General features: G+C 42.1%; 1 protein-coding gene across 1 annotated transcript in view; it reads right to left on the bottom strand.

Moving 5' to 3' along the window:
• Positions 1-20537, bottom strand: part of LOC121538536 (death-inducer obliterator 1) — an 82313-nt gene that overhangs the window by 7767 nt on the left and 54009 nt on the right. Inside the window, exons 7-15 of the mRNA XM_041846659.2 lie at positions 5191-5680; positions 4835-4994; positions 4501-4617; positions 2745-2849; positions 1944-2097; positions 963-1692; positions 621-774; positions 353-442; positions 56-251 (exon numbers count right to left, since the gene is read on the bottom strand). Coding sequence (XP_041702593.2) covers positions 56-251; positions 353-442; positions 621-774; positions 963-1692; positions 1944-2097; positions 2745-2849; positions 4501-4617; positions 4835-4994; positions 5191-5680 — 2196 coding nt within the window. The remainder of the gene's footprint in view (positions 1-55; positions 252-352; positions 443-620; positions 775-962; positions 1693-1943; positions 2098-2744; positions 2850-4500; positions 4618-4834; positions 4995-5190; positions 5681-20537) is intronic.

Here is a 20537-nt window from a genome sequence, read left to right as displayed (position 1 = left end):
GTATGTAATATGTGTAGCCTTCTACATGTTGGCCTAAATGACAGCATTTTCTTACCTGATCCCTCGAAGGGTTGGAGTTTGGATGGAATGGACTCCTTTGCGCTGACTGGGATGAGGTAGATATCCTTGATGCTGCGGCTTTTGTTGGCCACCACCCCGAAGCGCCGTCTGCTGCTGAAGTAGGAGAACAGAGACACGTAGGCCACCTCCTCCTCCTCTGTCGCTGGGTGGAACCGGATCACACACAGCTCCTGTGGACCAATAATCATCTCTTAACATTGACATACCAACACATACACAGACCCTATCTAAATTGTATAGGTTTTTCCATAATGACAGAGGGAGGGCTTGCCTTTGTAACAGAGGTCTTCACTCTACCGATGTAGTCCCACACAGTTTGAGGCATGATTCTTCCACCAATCTGGATGGTATCAGGCAGATCCTGAACAAAATAAACGTGTTGTTAATATCCACATAGCCAGAACTGCTATGTTGTTTGTTTATGTATTGTCTTAAATGTTCATAAATAAACTATCCAAAAATACTGTATCTGACAATGCTCGCCTATTTTTTCCTCCTGCAGTCACGGTACCAAAGTTCTGTTCTGTTATATTTGTTACCTCTTTGAGATATTCGGAGGGCCCTGAGACCAGATAGCCCTTGGTGACAAACTTGGCTACGCTGATCATGTTGAGGAAGCCCTTCCACACTACTTCCTGCTTGGCCAGGAACTGGACCGTCTCCCCGTCTGGAGGGGAGTGGGAGTTCACAGACCTGCAAACACAACATCACAATGAGAGTTCACTACTGCCGATTCACTCAGCTGTAAAGCAAATATAGCTCATGCACAGAGGACGAAACAAGATTCATATTATGACTGAAATGAACATGCACTAATTATCTTAAAACCCTTTCTTATCAAGGTTCACTTATAGTGATTTTGGCAAGCTGAGAGGAGATACCTTGAAGAGGATGCAGATGATCCAGATGAACCATAGAACGATGAGGAGGATGGCTTCATCAGAATAGATTTGGGTAATGCTGGAATTGGTGGCAGGGATGGGGGTGGTGGCAAGGGCATGAATGGCTTGCTCAGAGTACCACTCTGTTTCGCAGGGACATAAGAGACTGGTGGAGGTGGGGCTGTAGACAAGGCGACACTTGCCATGGCGGGAGTGCAGTTGCCAGCGGTGCGGGGGTCACCATACAGAGCAGCAGAACGGTTGCCAGTGGTGCGGGGGTCACACCTTGTGATGGTTACCGTAGAAACAGCCGGGATCATGACTGGGGTATACATTCTGGATGGTGTCTTGGCTTTGCAGTTTTCCGGAATAGGGGAGGCGGGGGATTCCAAAATGGGGGAGGCAGGGGATTCCATTGTTGGAGAAGCTGGAGATTCCATTGTGGGAGAAGTGGGGGATTCCATGATGGTTAAGGTAGGGTCATCCTCAATTATGGGGGAGGCAGGGGAATCCATGGTGGGGGAGTCGGGGGGTGCAAGGAGGGGTGATTCATCTCCTGCTGGAGTTCTCCATCCTCTATCCTCTGTTCTGAGATCTGTTCTGGCATACATCCAGGGTGGCCGAGACGGCCTGTCTCTCCATTCGTCTGGTTTGGTGGAGGACGGCGATGACCCAGAGAGTTTAGGCTTCTTGGGTAAAGGCTCCTCCTCATCCTCGACTGATATCTGACCTGAAGGGCAGAAACAGACACCAACCCAAACAAAACATCTGTTAGCAGCATCATTACCCTCTACAGAATACAAGTGCATTAAATCATTAATTTGATGTTGGGAGTGATTGTGGTTGATATCAACAGAGCCGACCCTGTTGCCCTTCACTATCATAGTTTGAAAGAGTGCAAAAGGCGAACATCATTTTATGGTGTTTGTTGGATGTTGTGATGTGTACACTGTAATTTTGCTTTCTCTTTTTTCCATTTACCTGTGCAGATCTTGCACTTGAGGTCAAACAGGTGAGCTCTGTGCTCGGCAGTTGTGTCTTTCAGCATGCAGCTGAGGATGTCTGGCACTGAGCTGCTCTGGCTCGACTGGCTAGGTCTGGCCTTAAGGGCAGCAGGGAGAGTGCTCTTCTGTTCCTGAGAAAAGAGGATCATGTCACACACTCATTTACTAAAATGTTACACACAGATTCACACACTCAGAGACACAGACACACAAGCACAGACAGAGACACACACACACACTAATCTAATAAAACGTGTGCCACATTTGAAGATGAACTGATTCCTAGATGTTTTGTTTCATCAACATGACTAGACAATACATGTTAGATAACACGTAAAAGGTACAGCCACATGCAAAATGCGGAGGTTATGAGCAATTCCACGGTAACAGAATGATGCTTTGTGCGGTTTGTGCCGTCATTTTGATACCAAACTTTGCATCTGTAAAGTAAATATGTTTTTGTAAAATGTTCACTGGAAATTGTTAAAAGTCGTCCTTGTGCATAGAGTTTTGTTTAACTTTGAAATCATAGTTTTTTGTTTGGCATACATTTTAAAAAGAACACCTTCCTAATATTGAGTTGCACACCCCCCCCACCCCCGTTGTTTCAAGGCTTAAAAATCCTTCTTTAACCTGTCTCCTCCCCTTCATCTACACTGATTGAAGTGGATTTAACAAGTGACATCAATAAGGGATCATAGCTTTCACCTGAATTCACCTGGTCAGTCTGTCATGGAAAGAGCACAATGTTAATGTTCATAATGTTTTGTGTGCATACCATGTGTCTATTTGTCCTGGAGGGAAGACTGGGTAGGTCAACCTTCACTGGCTCAGGCGCTTGATTTGGCAGCACACATGGGGCTTTGGGCCCAGACTCCTGGACCTGCAAGACACACCGACAACAATCAGGGAAATAGAACACAGCACCTCAATCAACTTGTCAAGTTATGGATGATAAATACAGTTCTCATTGACGTATGATAATTGAGGTATGTTTGTTTGGTAACACTTTATTTGGATAGTCCCTAGTAGATGCTTTGTAGATGTTCAGTAGATGTTCAATAACTGTCAACAACATTGCAACTAACTATGCACTAACCTTAGCCCTAAACTAAACCCTTAACCAAACCCTAACCTTTATTCTAAACCTAACCCTAACCAAGCAGTTGCTTATCAACAGACAGTTTGCTGATAATTTGACCATCTGTAGATCATCTACACTACATGACCAAAAGTATGTGGACACAAGCTCGTCGAACATCTCATTCCAAAATCATGGGCATGAATATGGAGTTGGTCCCCGCTTTGCTGCTATAACAGCCTCCACTCTTCCGGGAAGGCTTCCCACTAGATGTTGGAACATTTCTGCGGGGGACTTGCTTCCATTCAGCCACAAGAGCATTAGTGAGGTCGGGCACTGATGTTGGGCGATTAGGCCTGGCTACCAGTCGGCGTTCCAATTTATCCCAAAGGTGTTTGATGGGGTTGAGGTCAGGGCTCTGTGCAGGCCAGTCAAAATCTTCCACACCGATCTTGACAAACCATTTCTGTATGGACCTAATTTTGTGCACAGGGACATTGTCATGCTGAAATAGGAAAGGGCCTTACCCAAACTGTTGCAACAAAGTTGGAAGCACAGAATCGTCTAAATTGTAATTGTATGCTGTAGCGTTAAGATTTCCCTTCACTGGAACTAAGGGGCCTAGCCCGAACCTTGAAAAACAGCCCCAGACCATTATTCCTCCTCCACCAAACTTTACAGTTGGCACTATGCATTATGCAGATAGCGTTCTCCTGGAATCCGCCAAACCCAGATTTGTCTGTCGGACTGCCAGATGAAGCGTGATTCATCACTCCAGAGACCGTGTTTCCACTGCTCCAGAGTCCAATGGCGGCGAGATTTACACCACTCCAGCCGACGCTTGGCATTGCGCATGGTGATCTTAGGCTTGTGTGCAGCTGCTCGGCCATGGGAACCCATTTCATGAAGCTCTCAACGAACAGTTCTTGTGCAGACGTTGCTTCCAGAGGCCGTTTGGAACTCAGTAGTGAGTGTTGCAACCGAGGACAGATGATCTTTACACACTTCAGCTGTCGGCGGTCCCGTTCTGTGAACTTACTTAAAAATGTAAATGTAAACTTATGTGGCCTAACACTTTGCGGCTGAGCCGTTGTTGCTCCTAGACGTTTCCACTTCACAATAACAGCACTTACAGTTGACCGGGGCAGCTCTAACAGGGCAGAAGTTTGACAAACTGACTTGTTGGAAAGGTGGCATCCTATGACGGTGCCACATTGAAAGTCACTGAGCTCTTCAGTAAGGCCATTCTACTGCCAATGTTTCACTATAGAGATTGCATGGCTGTGTGCTCGATTTTATACACCTGTAGCAACGGGTGTGGCTGAAATAGCCTAATCCACTAATTTGAAGGGGTGTCCACATACTTTTGTATATATTGTATATGGGACTATCCAAATAAAGTGTAACTGACTGCCATACTAAATAAGATGAAGCTATCATAATTATACTCTACCGCTAGAGTGTCCCTTTTGCTCAGCTCAGACACCTTTGTGGCCTGCATGTCCCGCTGGCTCATCCTGGCCAGTCTGAAGGGACTGACCTCACCACGGATGACGCTGTAGAACAAACCCTGGAGACCCACCCAAATAAGAGACAATCAGTGAAGCGTACAACCACATGGTGAACTAGAAGTCTACTTTGTGACATGGGCATATTTGTTAAATTGAATAGTGGTTTTGACAACTTTTTGAATGAATCTGTATAGCAGATAATTGTATTGTATAACTGGAGTTGAGATTGTATTCGTATGATAAGGCACGTGTTTTTTCTGCCATCTGAAGACCAACCTTATTTTTGGGGTCTTTAAGGTTGAACATGATGGTTCGGTACTTGTTCATGTACTTGCTGTCTGTATTGTTAAATATGTTAAACATTTCCGTCTCGATGTTGGTGACCAGCTTTCCCACTTCACTCTCAGACCTCTCCAAATCGTCACAGTCGCACACCCTTATAAAATCAAAATGCAATTAGTCATCTTTCAATAAAAATGTTGTCCTACACTCAAAAGAGCTCAAGCAATGCTGCTTTGTCAATCAATGTCATCCAGCGTGTGTGTGTGTGAGAGAGAGAGAGAGAGAGAGAGAGAAAGCGAGAGAGAAATGGTATCCACCATCTCTATATGCTTGCATCTTTCTATATTCACCTCTTGAACAGGATGTTGGTGAGAGAGCGTTGGATGCTCTGCCTGACCTGGTTGTTGGCTGGCTGGGGGGGTCTGGAGGAAGGGGCGATTGGGGCTGGGGACACAGGCAGGGTCCTGGTTTCATTCAGTGGGACTGGGGGCGAAGGTGAGGGTGGAGTGGGGGTGACAGGCTGCTTCTTGGGGATGGTGAAGGAGGTCTTGACGATCCTCAGGGCCCCTGTTTCGTGGTGTCTGGAGGCTGAGGTGTTTGGGACCTCAGGGGACGGAGAGGGGCTGGATTTGGGGGGGGTTGGTAGTTTGACAGGGGGCGTATCCTCAGAGGGTTTCCTGGAGACACTGCCGCTGTTTGCTGGTCTCTTGGTTTTTCCTGGAGCACCTCCCAGAGGAGGGGCGGACTCAGTGAAGTTGTCTGAGGGAGAGTTTTCTGGAGAATGTGTCTGAGGAGCCATGGGCTCAATCTCAACCTCTACCTGCTCACTGGCCTTTTTCGCTGTTAGAAAATAGAATAACAGGGGAACTGAATCAGCACTGATAAGTCAATATGGCATCAGGTAGCTATGAATGGAATCAACTAAACTTGTTATAGGAATTCAGTGTAATAAGCTGTGGGGTCAATTTGTAAACGTATGTATAAGCGTGTTATAACCAGTTAAGCATGAATAGTGCATGCATGTGATTAACCACTACCATTGAGACAGCTTCACTACCATTGACTAAGACCGCTTCAAAATGGTCTTTCTTGGCCTGATAACTCAGTGTGAATGTGTAAGGAGAAGCAGTAATATAATAAAACCCTGAGAGAAAGATTTTAAAGCCACAGTCTAAGATTAAGATTTCAAGTAATTTCAACTGACTAAATACACCCCTCAATTTAGAAGAAATACCTCAATGGGATTAGGTTTGTTCTACCTGATAATTACCAAAAAAGGTAGCTTTGAATTGTAGCCAAATTATGTAGAGCTTTAAATCATGTTTGTAAAAGGTAATGTTGCTCTCATGGAATGTTATTCCTTGAATACTACAGATACATCATATACATGTTATTTGCATGGGAACATCTGATGGGATGTATTTGCACTATTGTTTTTGTTAATAGCCCACTTATTGATGGTATGTACAGTGTGACTTTAATTCATTACTCAATTCATTACTAGAAATAAGAGTCCCCCTTTGTGTTAGCACATTGTGATGTTGTGCCATTGTGATCACAGCTAGTAAAATCCCAGGTAGGGAAATTATAAGTTTTCTTTGTCAGCTAAATGTAAGTATTTTGATTGAGAACAGTAAGGTAAGGGCAGAGGGCAGGATATGATAAGGGGAAACCAAAAATATTTATACTGCTAACCATATTTAAGAACGGACTGTTCATACATAGCCCACTTAGATTGTAGTTGTTACAAATACTATGCAACAAGTGAATTAAACACATTTACATCAAACTAAGAGCATCTTAATTCTTAATCTTTTCTTTTTATTGGCCAGTCTGAGATATGGCTTTTTCTTTGCAATTCTGCCTAGAAGGTCAGCATCCCAGAGTCGCCTCTTCACTGTTGACGTTGAGACTGGTGTTTTGCGGGTACTATTTAATGAAGCTGCCAGTTGAGGACCTGTGAGGTGCCTGTTTCTCAAACTAGACACTAATGTATTTGTCCTCTTGCTCAGTTGTGCACTGGGGCCTCCCACTCCTCTTTCTATTCTGGTTAGAGACAGTTTGCGCTGTTCTGTGAAGGGAGTAGTACACAGCGTTGTATGAGATCTTCAGTTTCTTGGCAATTTCTCGCATGGAATAGCCTTCATTTCTCAGAGCAAGAATAGACTGACGAGTTTCAGAAGAAAGTTATTTGTTTCTGGCCATTTTGAGCCTGTAATCGAACCTGTAAGACTCACTTTAATAATTCATTTGATGATACAGTAGTAGCAATACAAGGATATAACATCTATAGAATAGACCGAAATGTTTATAGGGGAGGTGTAGATGTATTTATTCAGAGCCATATCCCTGTAATGCTTAGAGAAGATCTTATGTCAAGTGTTAATCTTTTGGGGTGTTTCTATCGGACACCAAGTGCTAACAGTCAGTATCTAAATAATGTGTGATGTAAACAGAGAGGTCTACTTTCTTGGGGACCTGAATATTGACTGGTTTTCATCAAGTTGTCCGCTCAAGAGGAAGCTTCTCACTGTAACCAGTGCCTGTAATCTGGTTCAGGTTATTAATCAACCTACCAGGGTGTTTACAAACACCACAGGAACAAGATCATCCACATGTATCGATCACATTTTTACTAATACTGTAGAACTTTGTTCTAAAGCTGTATCCGTACCCATTGGATGCAGTGATCACAATATAGTGGCTATAGCCAGGAAAGCTAAAGTTCCAAATGCTGGGCCTAAAATAGTGTTTAAGAGATCATACACAAGATTTTGCTGTGACTCTTATGTGGATGATGTTAAAAATATTTGTTGGTCTGATGTGATTAATAAGGAGCATCCAGACGCTGCACTTGATTAATTTATGAAATTGCTTCTTCCAAATATTGATAAACATGCACCTGTTAAGAAACTGACTGTTAGAACTGTTAATGCTCAATTGATTGATGAGGAATTGAAAAACTGTATGGTTGAAAGAGATGGGGCAAAAGGAGTGGCTAATAAGTCTGGCTGCACATCTGACTGGCTGACTTACTGCAAATTGAGAAATGATGTGACTAAACTCAACAAAAAGTAGAAACTGTATTATGAAGCCAAGATCAATGATATAAAGAATGATGGAATAAAAACTTTGGAGTACTTTAAATGAAATTATGGGCAGAAAGACAAATTCAACTCCATCTTTCATCGAATCAGATGGCTTATTCATTACAAAACCATTTGATGTTGCCAATTATTGTAATGGTTACTTCATTGGCAAAGTGGGCAAACTTAGGCAGGAAATGCCAACAGCGAACAGTGAGGCATCGTATTCATGCATAGAAAAACAAATAATCAAAGAAAAGCATTGCAAGTTAGAATTTTGTAAAGTTAGTGTGGGAGAGGTGGAAAAATTATTGTTATCGATCAATAATGACAAACCTCATGGCATTGACAACTTAGATGGAAAGCTACTGAGGATGGTAGCTGACTCTATAGCCTATCCTATCTGTCATATCTTTAATCTGAGCATAGAGGAAAGTCTTTGTCCTCAGGCCTGGAGGGAAGCTAAAGTAATTCCGCTACCCAGGAATGGTAAAGCGGCCTTTACTGGTTCTAACAGCAGACCTATAAGCTTGCTGCCAGCTCTTAGCAAACTGTTGGAAAAAAAATTTGTTTTACCAAATACAATGCTATTTCTCTGTAAATAAATTAACAACAGATATTCCCCATGCTTATAGAGAAGGGCACTCAACACTTACTTCACTGACACAAATGACTGATGATTGGTTGAAAGAAATTGATAATAAGAAGATTGTGGGAGCTGTACTGTTAGATTTCAGTGCAGCCTTCGATATTGTTGACCATAACCTGTTGTTTAAAAAAAATGGTGTTATGGCTTTTTAACCTCTGCCATATCGTGGATTCAGAGCTATCTGTCTAATAGAACTCAAAGGGTTTTCTTTAATGGAAGCTTCTCTAATGTCAAACTTGTAAAGTGTGGTGTACCGCAGGGCAGCTCTCTAGGCCCTCTACTCTTCTATTTTTACCAATGACCTGCCACTGGCATTAAACAAAGCATGTGTGTCCATGTACGCTGATGATTCAACCATATACGGATAAGCAACCACAGCTAATGAAGTCACTGAAACCCTTAACAAAGAATTGCAGTCTGTTTTGGAATGGGTGGCCAGTAATAAACTGGTCCTGAACATCTCTAAAACTAAGAGCATTGTATTTGGTACAAATCATTCCCTAAGTTCTAGACCTCAGCTGAATCTGGTAATGAATGGTGTGGCTGTTGAACAAGTTCAGGAGACTAAATTACTTGGCATTACCTTAGATTGTAAACTGTCATGGTCAAAACATATACAGTGCATTCGGAAAGTATTCAGACCGCTTGACTTTTTCCACATTTTGTTACGTTACAGCCTTATCCTAAAATGGATTAAATTGTTGTTTTTTTTGCATCCATCTACACACAATACCTCATAATGACAAAGCAAAAACAGGTTTTTAGAAAATAAACAAGCTCTGTCAGGTTGGATGGGGAGCATTGCTGCACAGCTATTTTCAGGTCTCTCCAGAGATGTTCGATCAGGTTCAAGTCCGGGCTCTGGCTGGGCCACTCAAGGACATTCAGAGACTTATCCCGAAGCCACTCCTGCGTTGTCTTGGCTGTGTGCTTAAGGTCGTTGTCCTGTTGGAAGGTGAACTTTCACCACAGTCTGAGATCCTGAGCGCTCTGGAGCAGGTTTTCATCAAGGATCTCTCTGTACTTTGCTCCGTTCATCTTTCCCTCGATCCTGAGTAGTGTCCCAGTCCCTGCTGCTGAAAAACATCCCCACAGCATGATGCTGCCACCACCATGCTTCACCGTAGGGATGGTGCCAGGTTTCCTCCAGACGTGACACTTGGCATTCAGGCCAAAGTGTTCAATCTTGGTTTCATCAGAGCAGAGAATCTTGTTTCTGATGGTCTGAGAGTCTTTAGGTGCCTTTTGGGCAACTCCAAGCGGGCTGTAATGTGCCTTTTACTGAGTAGTGGCTTCTGTCTGGCCACTCTAACACAAAGGCCTGATTGGTGGAGTGCTGCAGAGATGGTCCCATCTCCACAGAGGAACTCTGGAGCTTTGTCAGAGTGACCATCGAGTTCTTGGTCACCTCCCTGACCAATGCCCTTCTCCCCCGATTGCTCAGTTTGGCCAGACAGCTAGTTCTAGGAAGAGTCTTGGTGGTTCCAAACTTCTTCCATATAAGAATGATGGAGGCCACTGTGTTCTTGGGGACCTTTTTTGGTACCCTTCCCCAGATCTGTGCCTCGACACAATCCTGTCTCAGAGTTGTACGGACAATTCCTTCGACCTTCAGGTTTTTTGCACAGGTGTGTGCCTTTCCAAATCATGTCCAATCAATTGAATTTACCACAGGTGGACTCCAATCAAGTTGTAGAAACATATCAAGGATGATCAATGGAAACAGGATGCACCTGTGGTATGTAAATAAGGTATTTCAGGGGTCTGAATACATTTTGAAGGCACTGTAGATTCAATGGTTGTAAAGATTGGGAGAGGTCTGTCCGTAATAAAGAGATGCTCTGCTTTTGACACCACACTCCAAAAATCAAGTTCTGCAGGCTCTAGTTTTGTCTCATCTTGATTATTGTCCAGTCGGCTGGTCGAGTGCTGCAAGGAAAGACCTAGTTAAGCTGCAGCTGGCACAGAACAGAGTGGCACATCTTGCTCTTCATTGTAATCAGAGGGCTGATATAAATTCAATGCATGCCATTCTCTCTTGGCTAAGAGTTGAGGAGAGACTGACTGCATCACTTGTTATTTTCATGTGTTAAAAATCCCCAAATATTTGCATGGTCAATTTACACACAGCTCTGACACACACACTTACCCCACCAGACATGCCACCAGGGGTCTTTTCACAGTCCCCAAATCCAAAACAAATTCAAGAAAGCGTACAGTATTATATAGAGCCCTTATTGCATGGAACTCCGTTCCATCTCATATTGCTCAAATAAACAGCAAACGTGGTTTCAAAAAACAGATAAAGCAACACCTCACGGCACAACACCTCCCCTATTTGACCTAGATCGTTTGTGTGTATGTATTGATATGTAGGCTACATGTGCCTTTAGAAAATGTTTTTATGTAGTTTTGTCCTTGAGCTGTTCTTGTCTATTAATGTTCTGTATTATGTCATGTTTCATGTTTTGTGTGGACCCCAGGAAGAGTAGCTGCTACTTTTGCAACAGCTAATGGGGATCCTAATAAAATACCAAATACAATCCATTTTAGAATAAGGCTGTAACATAACAAGATGTGGAAAAGGTCAAGGGATCAGAATACTTTCAAAGATTTTACTGAGTTACAGTTCATATAAGGAAATCAGTCAATTGAAATACATTTGTTAGGCCCTAATCTATGGATTTCACATGACTGGGAATACAGATATTCATCTGTTGCTCACAGATACCTTAAATAAAGGTAGGGGCGTGGATCAGAAAACCAGTCAGTATCTGGTGTGATCACCATCTCCTTCGCATAAAGTTGATCCGGCTGTTGATTGAAGAGGAGTGGGACAACATTCCACAGCCCACAATGGATGTGCAAAGTCGCTGGATATTGGCGGGAACTAGAACACGTCGTTGTACACGTCGATCCAGAGCATCCCAAACATGCTCAATGGGTGACATGTCTGGAGAGTATGCAGGCCATGGAAGAACTGGGACATTTTCTTAGCTTCCAGGAATTGTGTACAGATCCTTGCGACATGGGGCCATGCATTATCATGCTGAAACATGAGGTGATGGCGGCAGATGAATGGCATGACAATGGGCCTCAGGATCTCGTCACGGTATCTCTGTGCATTCAAATTGCCATCGATAAAATACAATTGTGTTCGTTGTCCGTAGCTTATGCCTGCCCATACCATAATCTACCGCCACCATGGGGCACTCTGTTCACAACGTTGACATCAGCAAACCACTCACCCACAAAGCCATACACGTGGTCTGTGGTTGTGAGGCCGGTTAGACGTACTGCCAAACTCTCTAAAACAACGTTGGAGGTTGCTTATGGTAGAGAAATGAACATTCAATTCTCTGGCAACAGCTCTGGTGGACATTCCTGCAGTCAGCATGCCAATTGCACACTCCCTGAAAACTTTAGACATCTGTGGCATTGTGTTGTGTGACAAAACTGTACATTTTAGAGTGGCCTTTTATAGTCCGCAGCACAAGGTGCACCTGTGTAATGATCATGCTGTTTAAAGCTTCTTGATATGCCACACCTGTTAGGTGGATGGATTATCTTGGCAAAGAAGAAATGCTCACTAACAGGGATGTAAACAAATTTGTGCACACAATTTAAGAGGAATAAGTATTTTGTAAGTATGGAACATTTCTGGGATCTTATATTTCAGCTCATGAAACATGGGACCAACACATTACATGTTGCGGTTATATTTTTGTTCAGTGTATATCAATAAATATATATATAAATCCTTTTGTCTCTAAAATGTGTTAAAGCAGTTGAGTGACAGATTAACTGTCATGTAAACAGACTGATAGTGGAACTCCTTGTTGGAACTACCTGACTAAATTTGACTAGAAGACACCTGGCTGACAGACAAGATTGAAACAATGTCATTCCACGCAGGAAAGGTGGTAAAGAAGCAGTAAATTGTGTGGTCCAGGGCCCCTCTGTTCTTCTGTGCAATGACAGCAGGGCAATGGTGTGACCCATGATGACCTATGATTCAAATGATCAAAAAATGAAAATTGGTGGAAAACACCCAACCACACCGTAACATAACCAGGACCTTTCAATGCCCCTCCCCATTCCTATAGGTTAATGTTTCCCTCAAATTGAATTCCTCCAAATAATGCCATTGCTGATATGATATGAATCCTAGTTTGTTTACCATTAAAGTCCACTTAATATCTCTGAACCAGTGACACCAGCCTCGACTGCTCTGAACTAAACAAAACATGTCTCCACTCCATGATAAAATATGCTTATGCCAAAAAACTGAGTTTGTAATGTCACAGTCTGTTGATATGCAAAGGTGTCAGATGTGTTGTCCACATTTACATCTTAGATTCTCAAAGGTAAAGCAAAAAAGTTGTGACTGCAGTGTTCTTAATTCAGAAAATACCATGTGGCTGATTGTCCATTCTAAAGACAGAAAATGCAGATAATGTAAGACTTCTAGAATGAAATCCAGGTACTTTTATCACCCAATCCAACTGAAATTGTCTTGTTTGCATGGTAAGCTCTGCTTTTTTCAGGTTTGCTGCAAGGGCGATAAAGGGAGGAGTCAAAGGCTCCTTAGGTTACATCAGAGAGAAAGAGGCAAAGCAAGACTGTTTACTAAATCTGTCCCTGAAAATAAGACCAGGAAGTGAGGACCCAGCTATCACATTTGGTTCCTTGGAAGTTGTGAGAATGTATGTTTTTGGTTTCACATTGGTTGTGGGAAGGAAGCCATAAGTTTCCTGACAGGTAAAACTGAACTTTTTTTAATCATTCTGATTACAGAAGTGAACATTTTTTTGCCTGTTTTGGGAACGTATATTCTTTGGTTGCAGGGAGGTTCTGCGAACGTTTTACTCTGGTTCCTTGAAAGATTTCCTGGGAGGTTTTATTAACGCTATTTGAACAGAAATTATATGTTATTTGGAGTTTTTTTAATAACTTCCTTAACTTACTAAATATTTCAATACGACTTTTAATAACACTAACCACGCTTCCATCCAGTTATGCGAGTAAAGTCATCCCATATTTAAAAAAAAAATCACGACAGCTTTGATGGAAACAAATTGTTTCAGTACAATTTTATAAATGTCGACAGATAATTTGTTATTTCGATATGGTGTCGGTAAAATTAATTATGGGAGAAATGGCGACTGCTAGCTTAGTTTGCGTTAACTTTTTTGAACTCCAAGCACAGATAGGACACATGGAAATTCATTTCCTTAGGCATTAATCATGCAAATCAGTGAGATTTCAACCTATGATTTTCTGTTCTCTATCCATGGAATTAGTCCACTGCGCCACCAGGATGGAGCTGGCATGTCATGTTTTTTACACATACAAAGCCATCTCATTTTAGTATATAACAGACCCCATTTCAAAGGAAACAAACTTTTTTGGCCCACTGATATTGGAAAATTCTCACGACCCCAACCATGTGAAAAGCATTTGTTTACTTTTTTAACTGGGGCTATGGCAGTCATTTCAAAACATTCCAACAGTATTTCTGATTGTATTCTCAACTCACAATCATATACTTTTAATGTGGGGCTATGACAGTCAATTGCAAATTAATCTGACAATAAGATGGGTGTGCTTGATGCATGTCACGTCGGAGTTCTCAAAATCAGGGGGTGTGGTCTACAGTGCGCACCTCATCTCTCCTGTCACATCCAACCTGGATCGATATTTGTTTTTAAATGCAGAGGAGGGCACTGAATCAGCGTACAATGAGTTTTAATGCTCGGTACAGTATTCCCTTTGAGTCAGGAACCAAAACTCCTCCATAGATGACCCATGAATGCGTTGTCTGCAGCATTCGGTCACATGACAGCTCAATCAGCTGTTCGATTTCACTTACCGGCATGGCAACTGAGCCAGGATCATAGTCAAACGGATTTCACTGATTCGGTCACTCATCTGCAGAATTTTTTTTGTATTTCCCCTGCATGCTTGCGGTTTTCATTATACAGAAAGTCAACTAAGTCAGTTTTTTTTTTACATCCATTGTTTTTTTTTACTCTCAATGATTTAAATTTTTTCAACACTCCCCCTCGATAACCACCAAGCCTCGGTGTGAAATAGAACATTGTCATGCTCTGATCCCATATCACCACATAGTTTTGGGAATAGGGGTGTGCAAAGGAGTTTACAATCTAAGTTACCTGCTTCATATCTCCGAGTTCTGCACTCAGCTCTTTTGCTGCTAATTGCTCTCGGTGTATCCATTATAGCTCAGTGGGTGTATCATAAAATGTATCCATATGGCAGAGAGAGACACATTCATAACTTGAGGGCAGAGGCTTGCCCGCAGTCCCGTGATAGATGGAGCCCCATCTGTGCAAAAGCCCACTATTCAATCCCATGGAGTCAGTTTTTCGGCAATATAGCTACGCAGCACACTGAACATCCCCTGTGCCATTTCATGCTCGGGAATCGTGACACAGAATATGTCCTCGTGAATAGCATCCCCTGACATGTAGCAAACAAAAGTCAATGCATGGGCATCTCGGCCCTCACAGTTATTCTTAAGATTCACAGTGTTATCTGACAAAGGTATTGATGTGAGTTTCTGTGCCTCGGTCTCCCCACACATTGTTTTCACCATATCAATTGCGGCCGTTAATATCAGTCTCTGCGATAGTGTGTCGTTTCATAGCGTAGTGGGTTTAGCCATTCACCGTGGGAATGATTGAAGTGCACCGGTCAAGTGCAGCCTTTTCCCACAATCTAAGGGCACTCTCTGGTTGAATTTCACCTTTAAGGTTTGAATAATTTTGATTTAGATTTTTAAGGTTAACCACATTACAATGATTTTGAGAGACAAAGATTATATTATATACACTCAACAAAAATATAAACACAACTTGTAAAGTGTGGTGTCCACATCCCCAACAAACTATCATGGTCTAAAACTGCATTGTTGGTTAAGGGCTTGTAAGTAAGCATTTCACTGTAAGGTCTACACCGGTTGTATTCGGCGCATGTACATAAGATCCCAGAATTTTCCCCCATACACACAAAAAGTGTATTTCTCTCAAATTTGGTGTGCAAATTTGTTTACATCCCTGTTAGTGAGCATTTCTCCTTTGCCAAGATAATCCTTCCACCTGACAGGTGTGGCATATCAAGAAGTTGATTAAACAGCATGATCGTTACACAGGTGCACCTTGTGCTGGGGACAATAAAAGGCCACTCTAAAATGTGCAGTTCTGTCACACAACACAATGCCACAGATGTCTCAAGTTGAGGGCGCATGCAATTTGCATGCTGCCTGCAGGAATGTCCACCAGAGCTGTTGCCAGATAATTTAGTGTTAACTTCTCTACAATAAGTCGCCTCCAACTTCGTTTTAGAGAATATGGCAGTACATCCAACCGGCCTCACAACTGCAGACCACGTGTATGGCGTCTTGTGGGCGAGCGGTTTGCTGATGTCAACGTGGTGAACAGTGCCCCATGGTGGCGGTGGGGTTAGGGAATGGGCAGGCATAAGCTAAGGACAAAAAACACAATTGCATTTTATCAATGGCAATTTGAATTCATGGTCGTGCCATTCATCCATCGCCATCACCTCATGTTTCAGCATGATAGTGCACAGCCCCATGTCGCAAGGATCTGTACACAATTCCTTGAAGCTAACAATGTCCCAGTTCTTCCACAGCCTGCATACTCACCAGAAATGTAACCAATTGAGCATGTTAGGGATGCTCTGGATCGATGTGTACGACAGCATGTTCCAGTTCCAGCCAATATCCAGCAACTTAGCACAGCCATTGAACAGGAGTCGACAACATTCCGCAGGCCGCAATCAACAGCCTGATCAACTCTATGCGAAGGAGATGTGTTGCGCTGCATGAGGCAAATGGGGGGTCACACCAGAAACGGACTGGTTTTATTTTTTATTTTAAGGTATCTGTGACCAACATATGCATATCTGTATTCCCAGTCATTTGAAATCCATAGATTAGGGCCTAATGAATTCATTTCAATTGACTGATTTCCTTATATGAACTGTAACTCAGTAAAATCTTTGAAATTGTTGCGTTTCTATTTTTGTTCAGTACATACACACATACACACATACACACATACACACATACACACATACACACATACACACATACACACATACACACTACCGGTCAAAAGTTTTAGAACATCTACTCATTCAAGGGTTTTTCTTTATTTTCACTATTTTCTACATTGTAGAATAATAGTGAAGACATCAAACCTATGAAATAACACATATGGAATCATGTAGTAACCAAAAAAAGTGTTAAACAAATCAAAATATATTTTATATTGGAGATTCTTCAAATAGCCACCCTTTGCCTTGATGACAGCATTGCACACTCTTGGCATTCTCTCAACCAGCTTCACCTGGAATGCTTTTCCAACAGTCTTGAAGGAGTTCCCACATATGCTGAGCACTTGTTGGCCGCTTTTACTTCACTCCGAGGTTCGACTCATCCCAAACCATCTCAATTTGGCTGATGTCGGGGGATTGTGGAGGCCAGGTCATCTGATGCAGCACTCCATCACTCTCCTTCTTGGTCAAATAGCCCTTACACCGCCTGTAGGTGTGTTGGGTCATTGTCCTGTTGAAAAACAAATGATAGTCCCACTAAGCCCAAACCAGATGGGATGGCGTATCGCTGCAGAATGCTGTGGTAGCCATGCTGGTTAAGTGCACCTTGAATTCTAAATAAATCACAGACTGTGTCACCAGCAAAGCACCCCCACACCATAACACCTCCTCCTACATGCTTTACGGTGGGAAATACACATGCGGAGATCATCCGTTCACCCACACCGCATCTCACAAAAGACAGCGGTTGGAACCAAAAATCTATAATTTGGACTCCTGACCAAAGGACCGTTCTAATGTCCATTGCTCGTGTTTCTTGGCCCAAGCAAGTCTCTTCTTCTTATTGGTGTCCTTTAGTAGTGGTTTCTTTGCAGCAATTCGACCATGAAGGCCTGATTCACACAGTCTCCTCTGAACAGTTGATGTTGAGCTGTGTCTGTTACTTGAACTCGGTGAAGCATTTATTTGGGCTGCAATTTCTGAGGCTGGTAACTCTACTGAACTTATCCTCTGCAGCAGAGGTAACTCTGGGTCTTCCAATCCTGTGGCGGTCCTCATGAGAGCCAATTTTATCATAGCGCTTGATGGTTTTTGCGACTGCACTTGAAGAAACTTTAAAAGATCTTGAAATATTCCGTATTGACTGACCTTCATGTCTTAAAGTAATGATGGACTGTCGTTTCTCTTTGCTTATTTGAGCTGTTCTTGCCATAATATGGACTTGGTATTTTGCCAAATAAGGGCTATCTTCTATATACCCCCCCTACCTTGTCACAACCCAATTGATTGGCTCAAACGCATTAAGAATGAAAGAAATTCCACAAAAAAAGTTAATTGAAATGCATTCCAGGTGACTACCTCATGAAGCTGGTTGAGAGAATGCCAAGAGTGTACAAAGCTGTCATCAAGGCAAAGGGTGGCTATTTGAGGAATCTCAAATATAAAATATATTTTGATTTGTTTTTGGTTACTACATGATTCCATATGTGTTATTTCATAGTTTTGATGTCTTCACTATTATTCTACAATGTAGAAAATACTAAAAATAAAGAAAAACCCTTGAATGAGTATTCTAAAACTTTTGACCCGTAGTTTATATATATATATATATATATATATATATATATATATATATATATATATATATATATATATATATATATATATATATATATATATATATATTCTCCCGCGACCCCATTTTCATATCAGGCGACCCCTAGTTTGGGAACCGCTGCATTCAAATCCGGTGTGGCCAATTAGTGGGTGCGGCGAACACACTTAACAAGATGAGGACAGAGAGTTTTGTTGATGCGGAGAATAGAATGTATAAGTTTTTAAATAACATTCTTATAACGTTTGTGTTTTTTATTGAAAGTTTTCTTCAAGTTCTGAGAACGGAATGTATGTTTTTAAATATCATTCTTAGAACGTTCTCTGAACTTTAAATAGAACCATGAGGAAACTTGTAGGAAACATTATGCTGAAGTACTGAAATTCCCACAGAATAACGTTGTTTCTTTACTTTCTTGGAACCATTTGAGAACATTACTTTAAATAGAACCATGAGTAAATTTGTAGGAAAGGTTATGCTGAAGTACTGACATTTTTACAGAAGAACGTTGTTTCTTAATGTTCTCTTAACTAAATTATTTGAGAACATTCCCAATTTCAAAACAGTTGGAGAACATTCCTAGAACATTACAAAAATGTTAAATTAAATGTAACCATGTTTGAACTTTTAGGAAACATTCTGTTCAAGTAATGAAATAACAATACTTTTTTTTGTCAAGTTCCTTAAACGTGCTGAATGTTCCAAAGCCAAGCAATCATCCTGCACCATTCCCAGGATGTTGTGGGATGGCTGTATGCAAAATACCCATAGGACAACCACACTCTCACCAAGCTCTAAGAAACATATGGTTCTCAGAACGTTATGTGCTAGCTGGATAATTTTTGTATGGTGGTCAATGAGAGTGTAGAATTTGGTCAACCAAAAATAGTAATTGCGCCTTTGCTATGTGAGGCATATTTAATCAAATAGAAGTTTCGTAATGGTTAGGTTGTTACGAATGCACTGATATAAATTGGGTGCACATGGCATTTCGGCAACTTAAAAAAAAAAAATTGTATCGGAGGTGTGCCTGTTGTTCACACGCGTATCTGCCCTCTCATTGGCTAGAATGGTCCCACCTGATCTCTCCTCAGCCCGCCTGCTTCCATCAAAGACAGTACAGTGCTTGCATCTTTGAGGAGATGTATTTCCATTGTTAGAGCGGTCACTCGACTATCTTGTCAATATAATAGATAATCCTTGGTTACATCCATCATAAAAGAAAGGGTAAGGGATGGCAACGGGCGGCTCCAGGGAGGGGCTTGGCAGTGCTGAAGCCTCCTCAAAAATAGGCCTAGCACCCCCAAGAGACCATTAGTACATGCACACCATAGATTGAAAGCACCCCTTCGCAAACACCAAGCTGCCCCAGTGAAAAGTTCCTAGTGCCACCATTGGACATGACAGATTTGTTCCATACGGGTAGTGTGTATTCTAACTTCCTAAATCATCTTCGGTCATTATAGAGCAAAGGTACACAAAACTAGTACTTGATGGACGCAGTATACGCTCCCTTTTCATTCGAAACTGAAACCTGGATTTTCAGGTGATCGATGGCTAATCAATGACACAAATTGATAAATGAAGTGCCAGGGAGACATTATATTTTTTAACATTTTAGTCATTTAGCAGACGCTCTTATCCAGAGCGACTTACAGTCATGCGTGCATACATTTTTGTGTATGGGTGGTCCCGGGGATCGAACCCACTACCTTGGCGTTACAAGCGCCGTGCTCTACCAGCTGAGCTACAGAGGACCACTACATGAGTGCATACATTTTAGACATGACAACAAGTATGACTGCAGGCGTGGTAGACCCCAGTCATGGAGGGACATGAGGTACTTTAATTTCTCTTTCCTTCAGCCCTTTTATGATCACTGTTATTGAAGCCTGCCTGTATATACCGGAAAGTATATTATGGCTCCTACCATGAGGTCTGGAACGTTATGGCACAGGCACACCTGAATTGTCCGCTAACTACAGCGGTTGCTGGTTCAAGCGGCGCTTTAGCTGTTCTCGCTTCAATCTCTATATTGATGGAAGAATTTAAATGACCCCGTATTCTTTGTTACTCCGGGCTTTTGTTGAAATGTTCCCCTGTTTTCATTGGGATGTGTGTGTGCAGGATGCTCCTTAACAGAAGAAGAGCCTCCCTGTATGTTAGCGCACGATGAAGCTGTGTTAACACAGCCACCCTAAGAACACAAATCTGATTTTCTTTCTATACTGAACAAAAATATAAACG

Source organism: Coregonus clupeaformis, chromosome 24 (assembly GCF_020615455.1).
Source record: "Coregonus clupeaformis isolate EN_2021a chromosome 24, ASM2061545v1, whole genome shotgun sequence".
Classification (NCBI taxonomy): Eukaryota; Metazoa; Chordata; class Actinopteri; order Salmoniformes; family Salmonidae; genus Coregonus; species Coregonus clupeaformis.
Note: the sequence above shows the minus strand (reverse complement) of the source record. Positions and strands in the feature narration are given on the sequence as shown.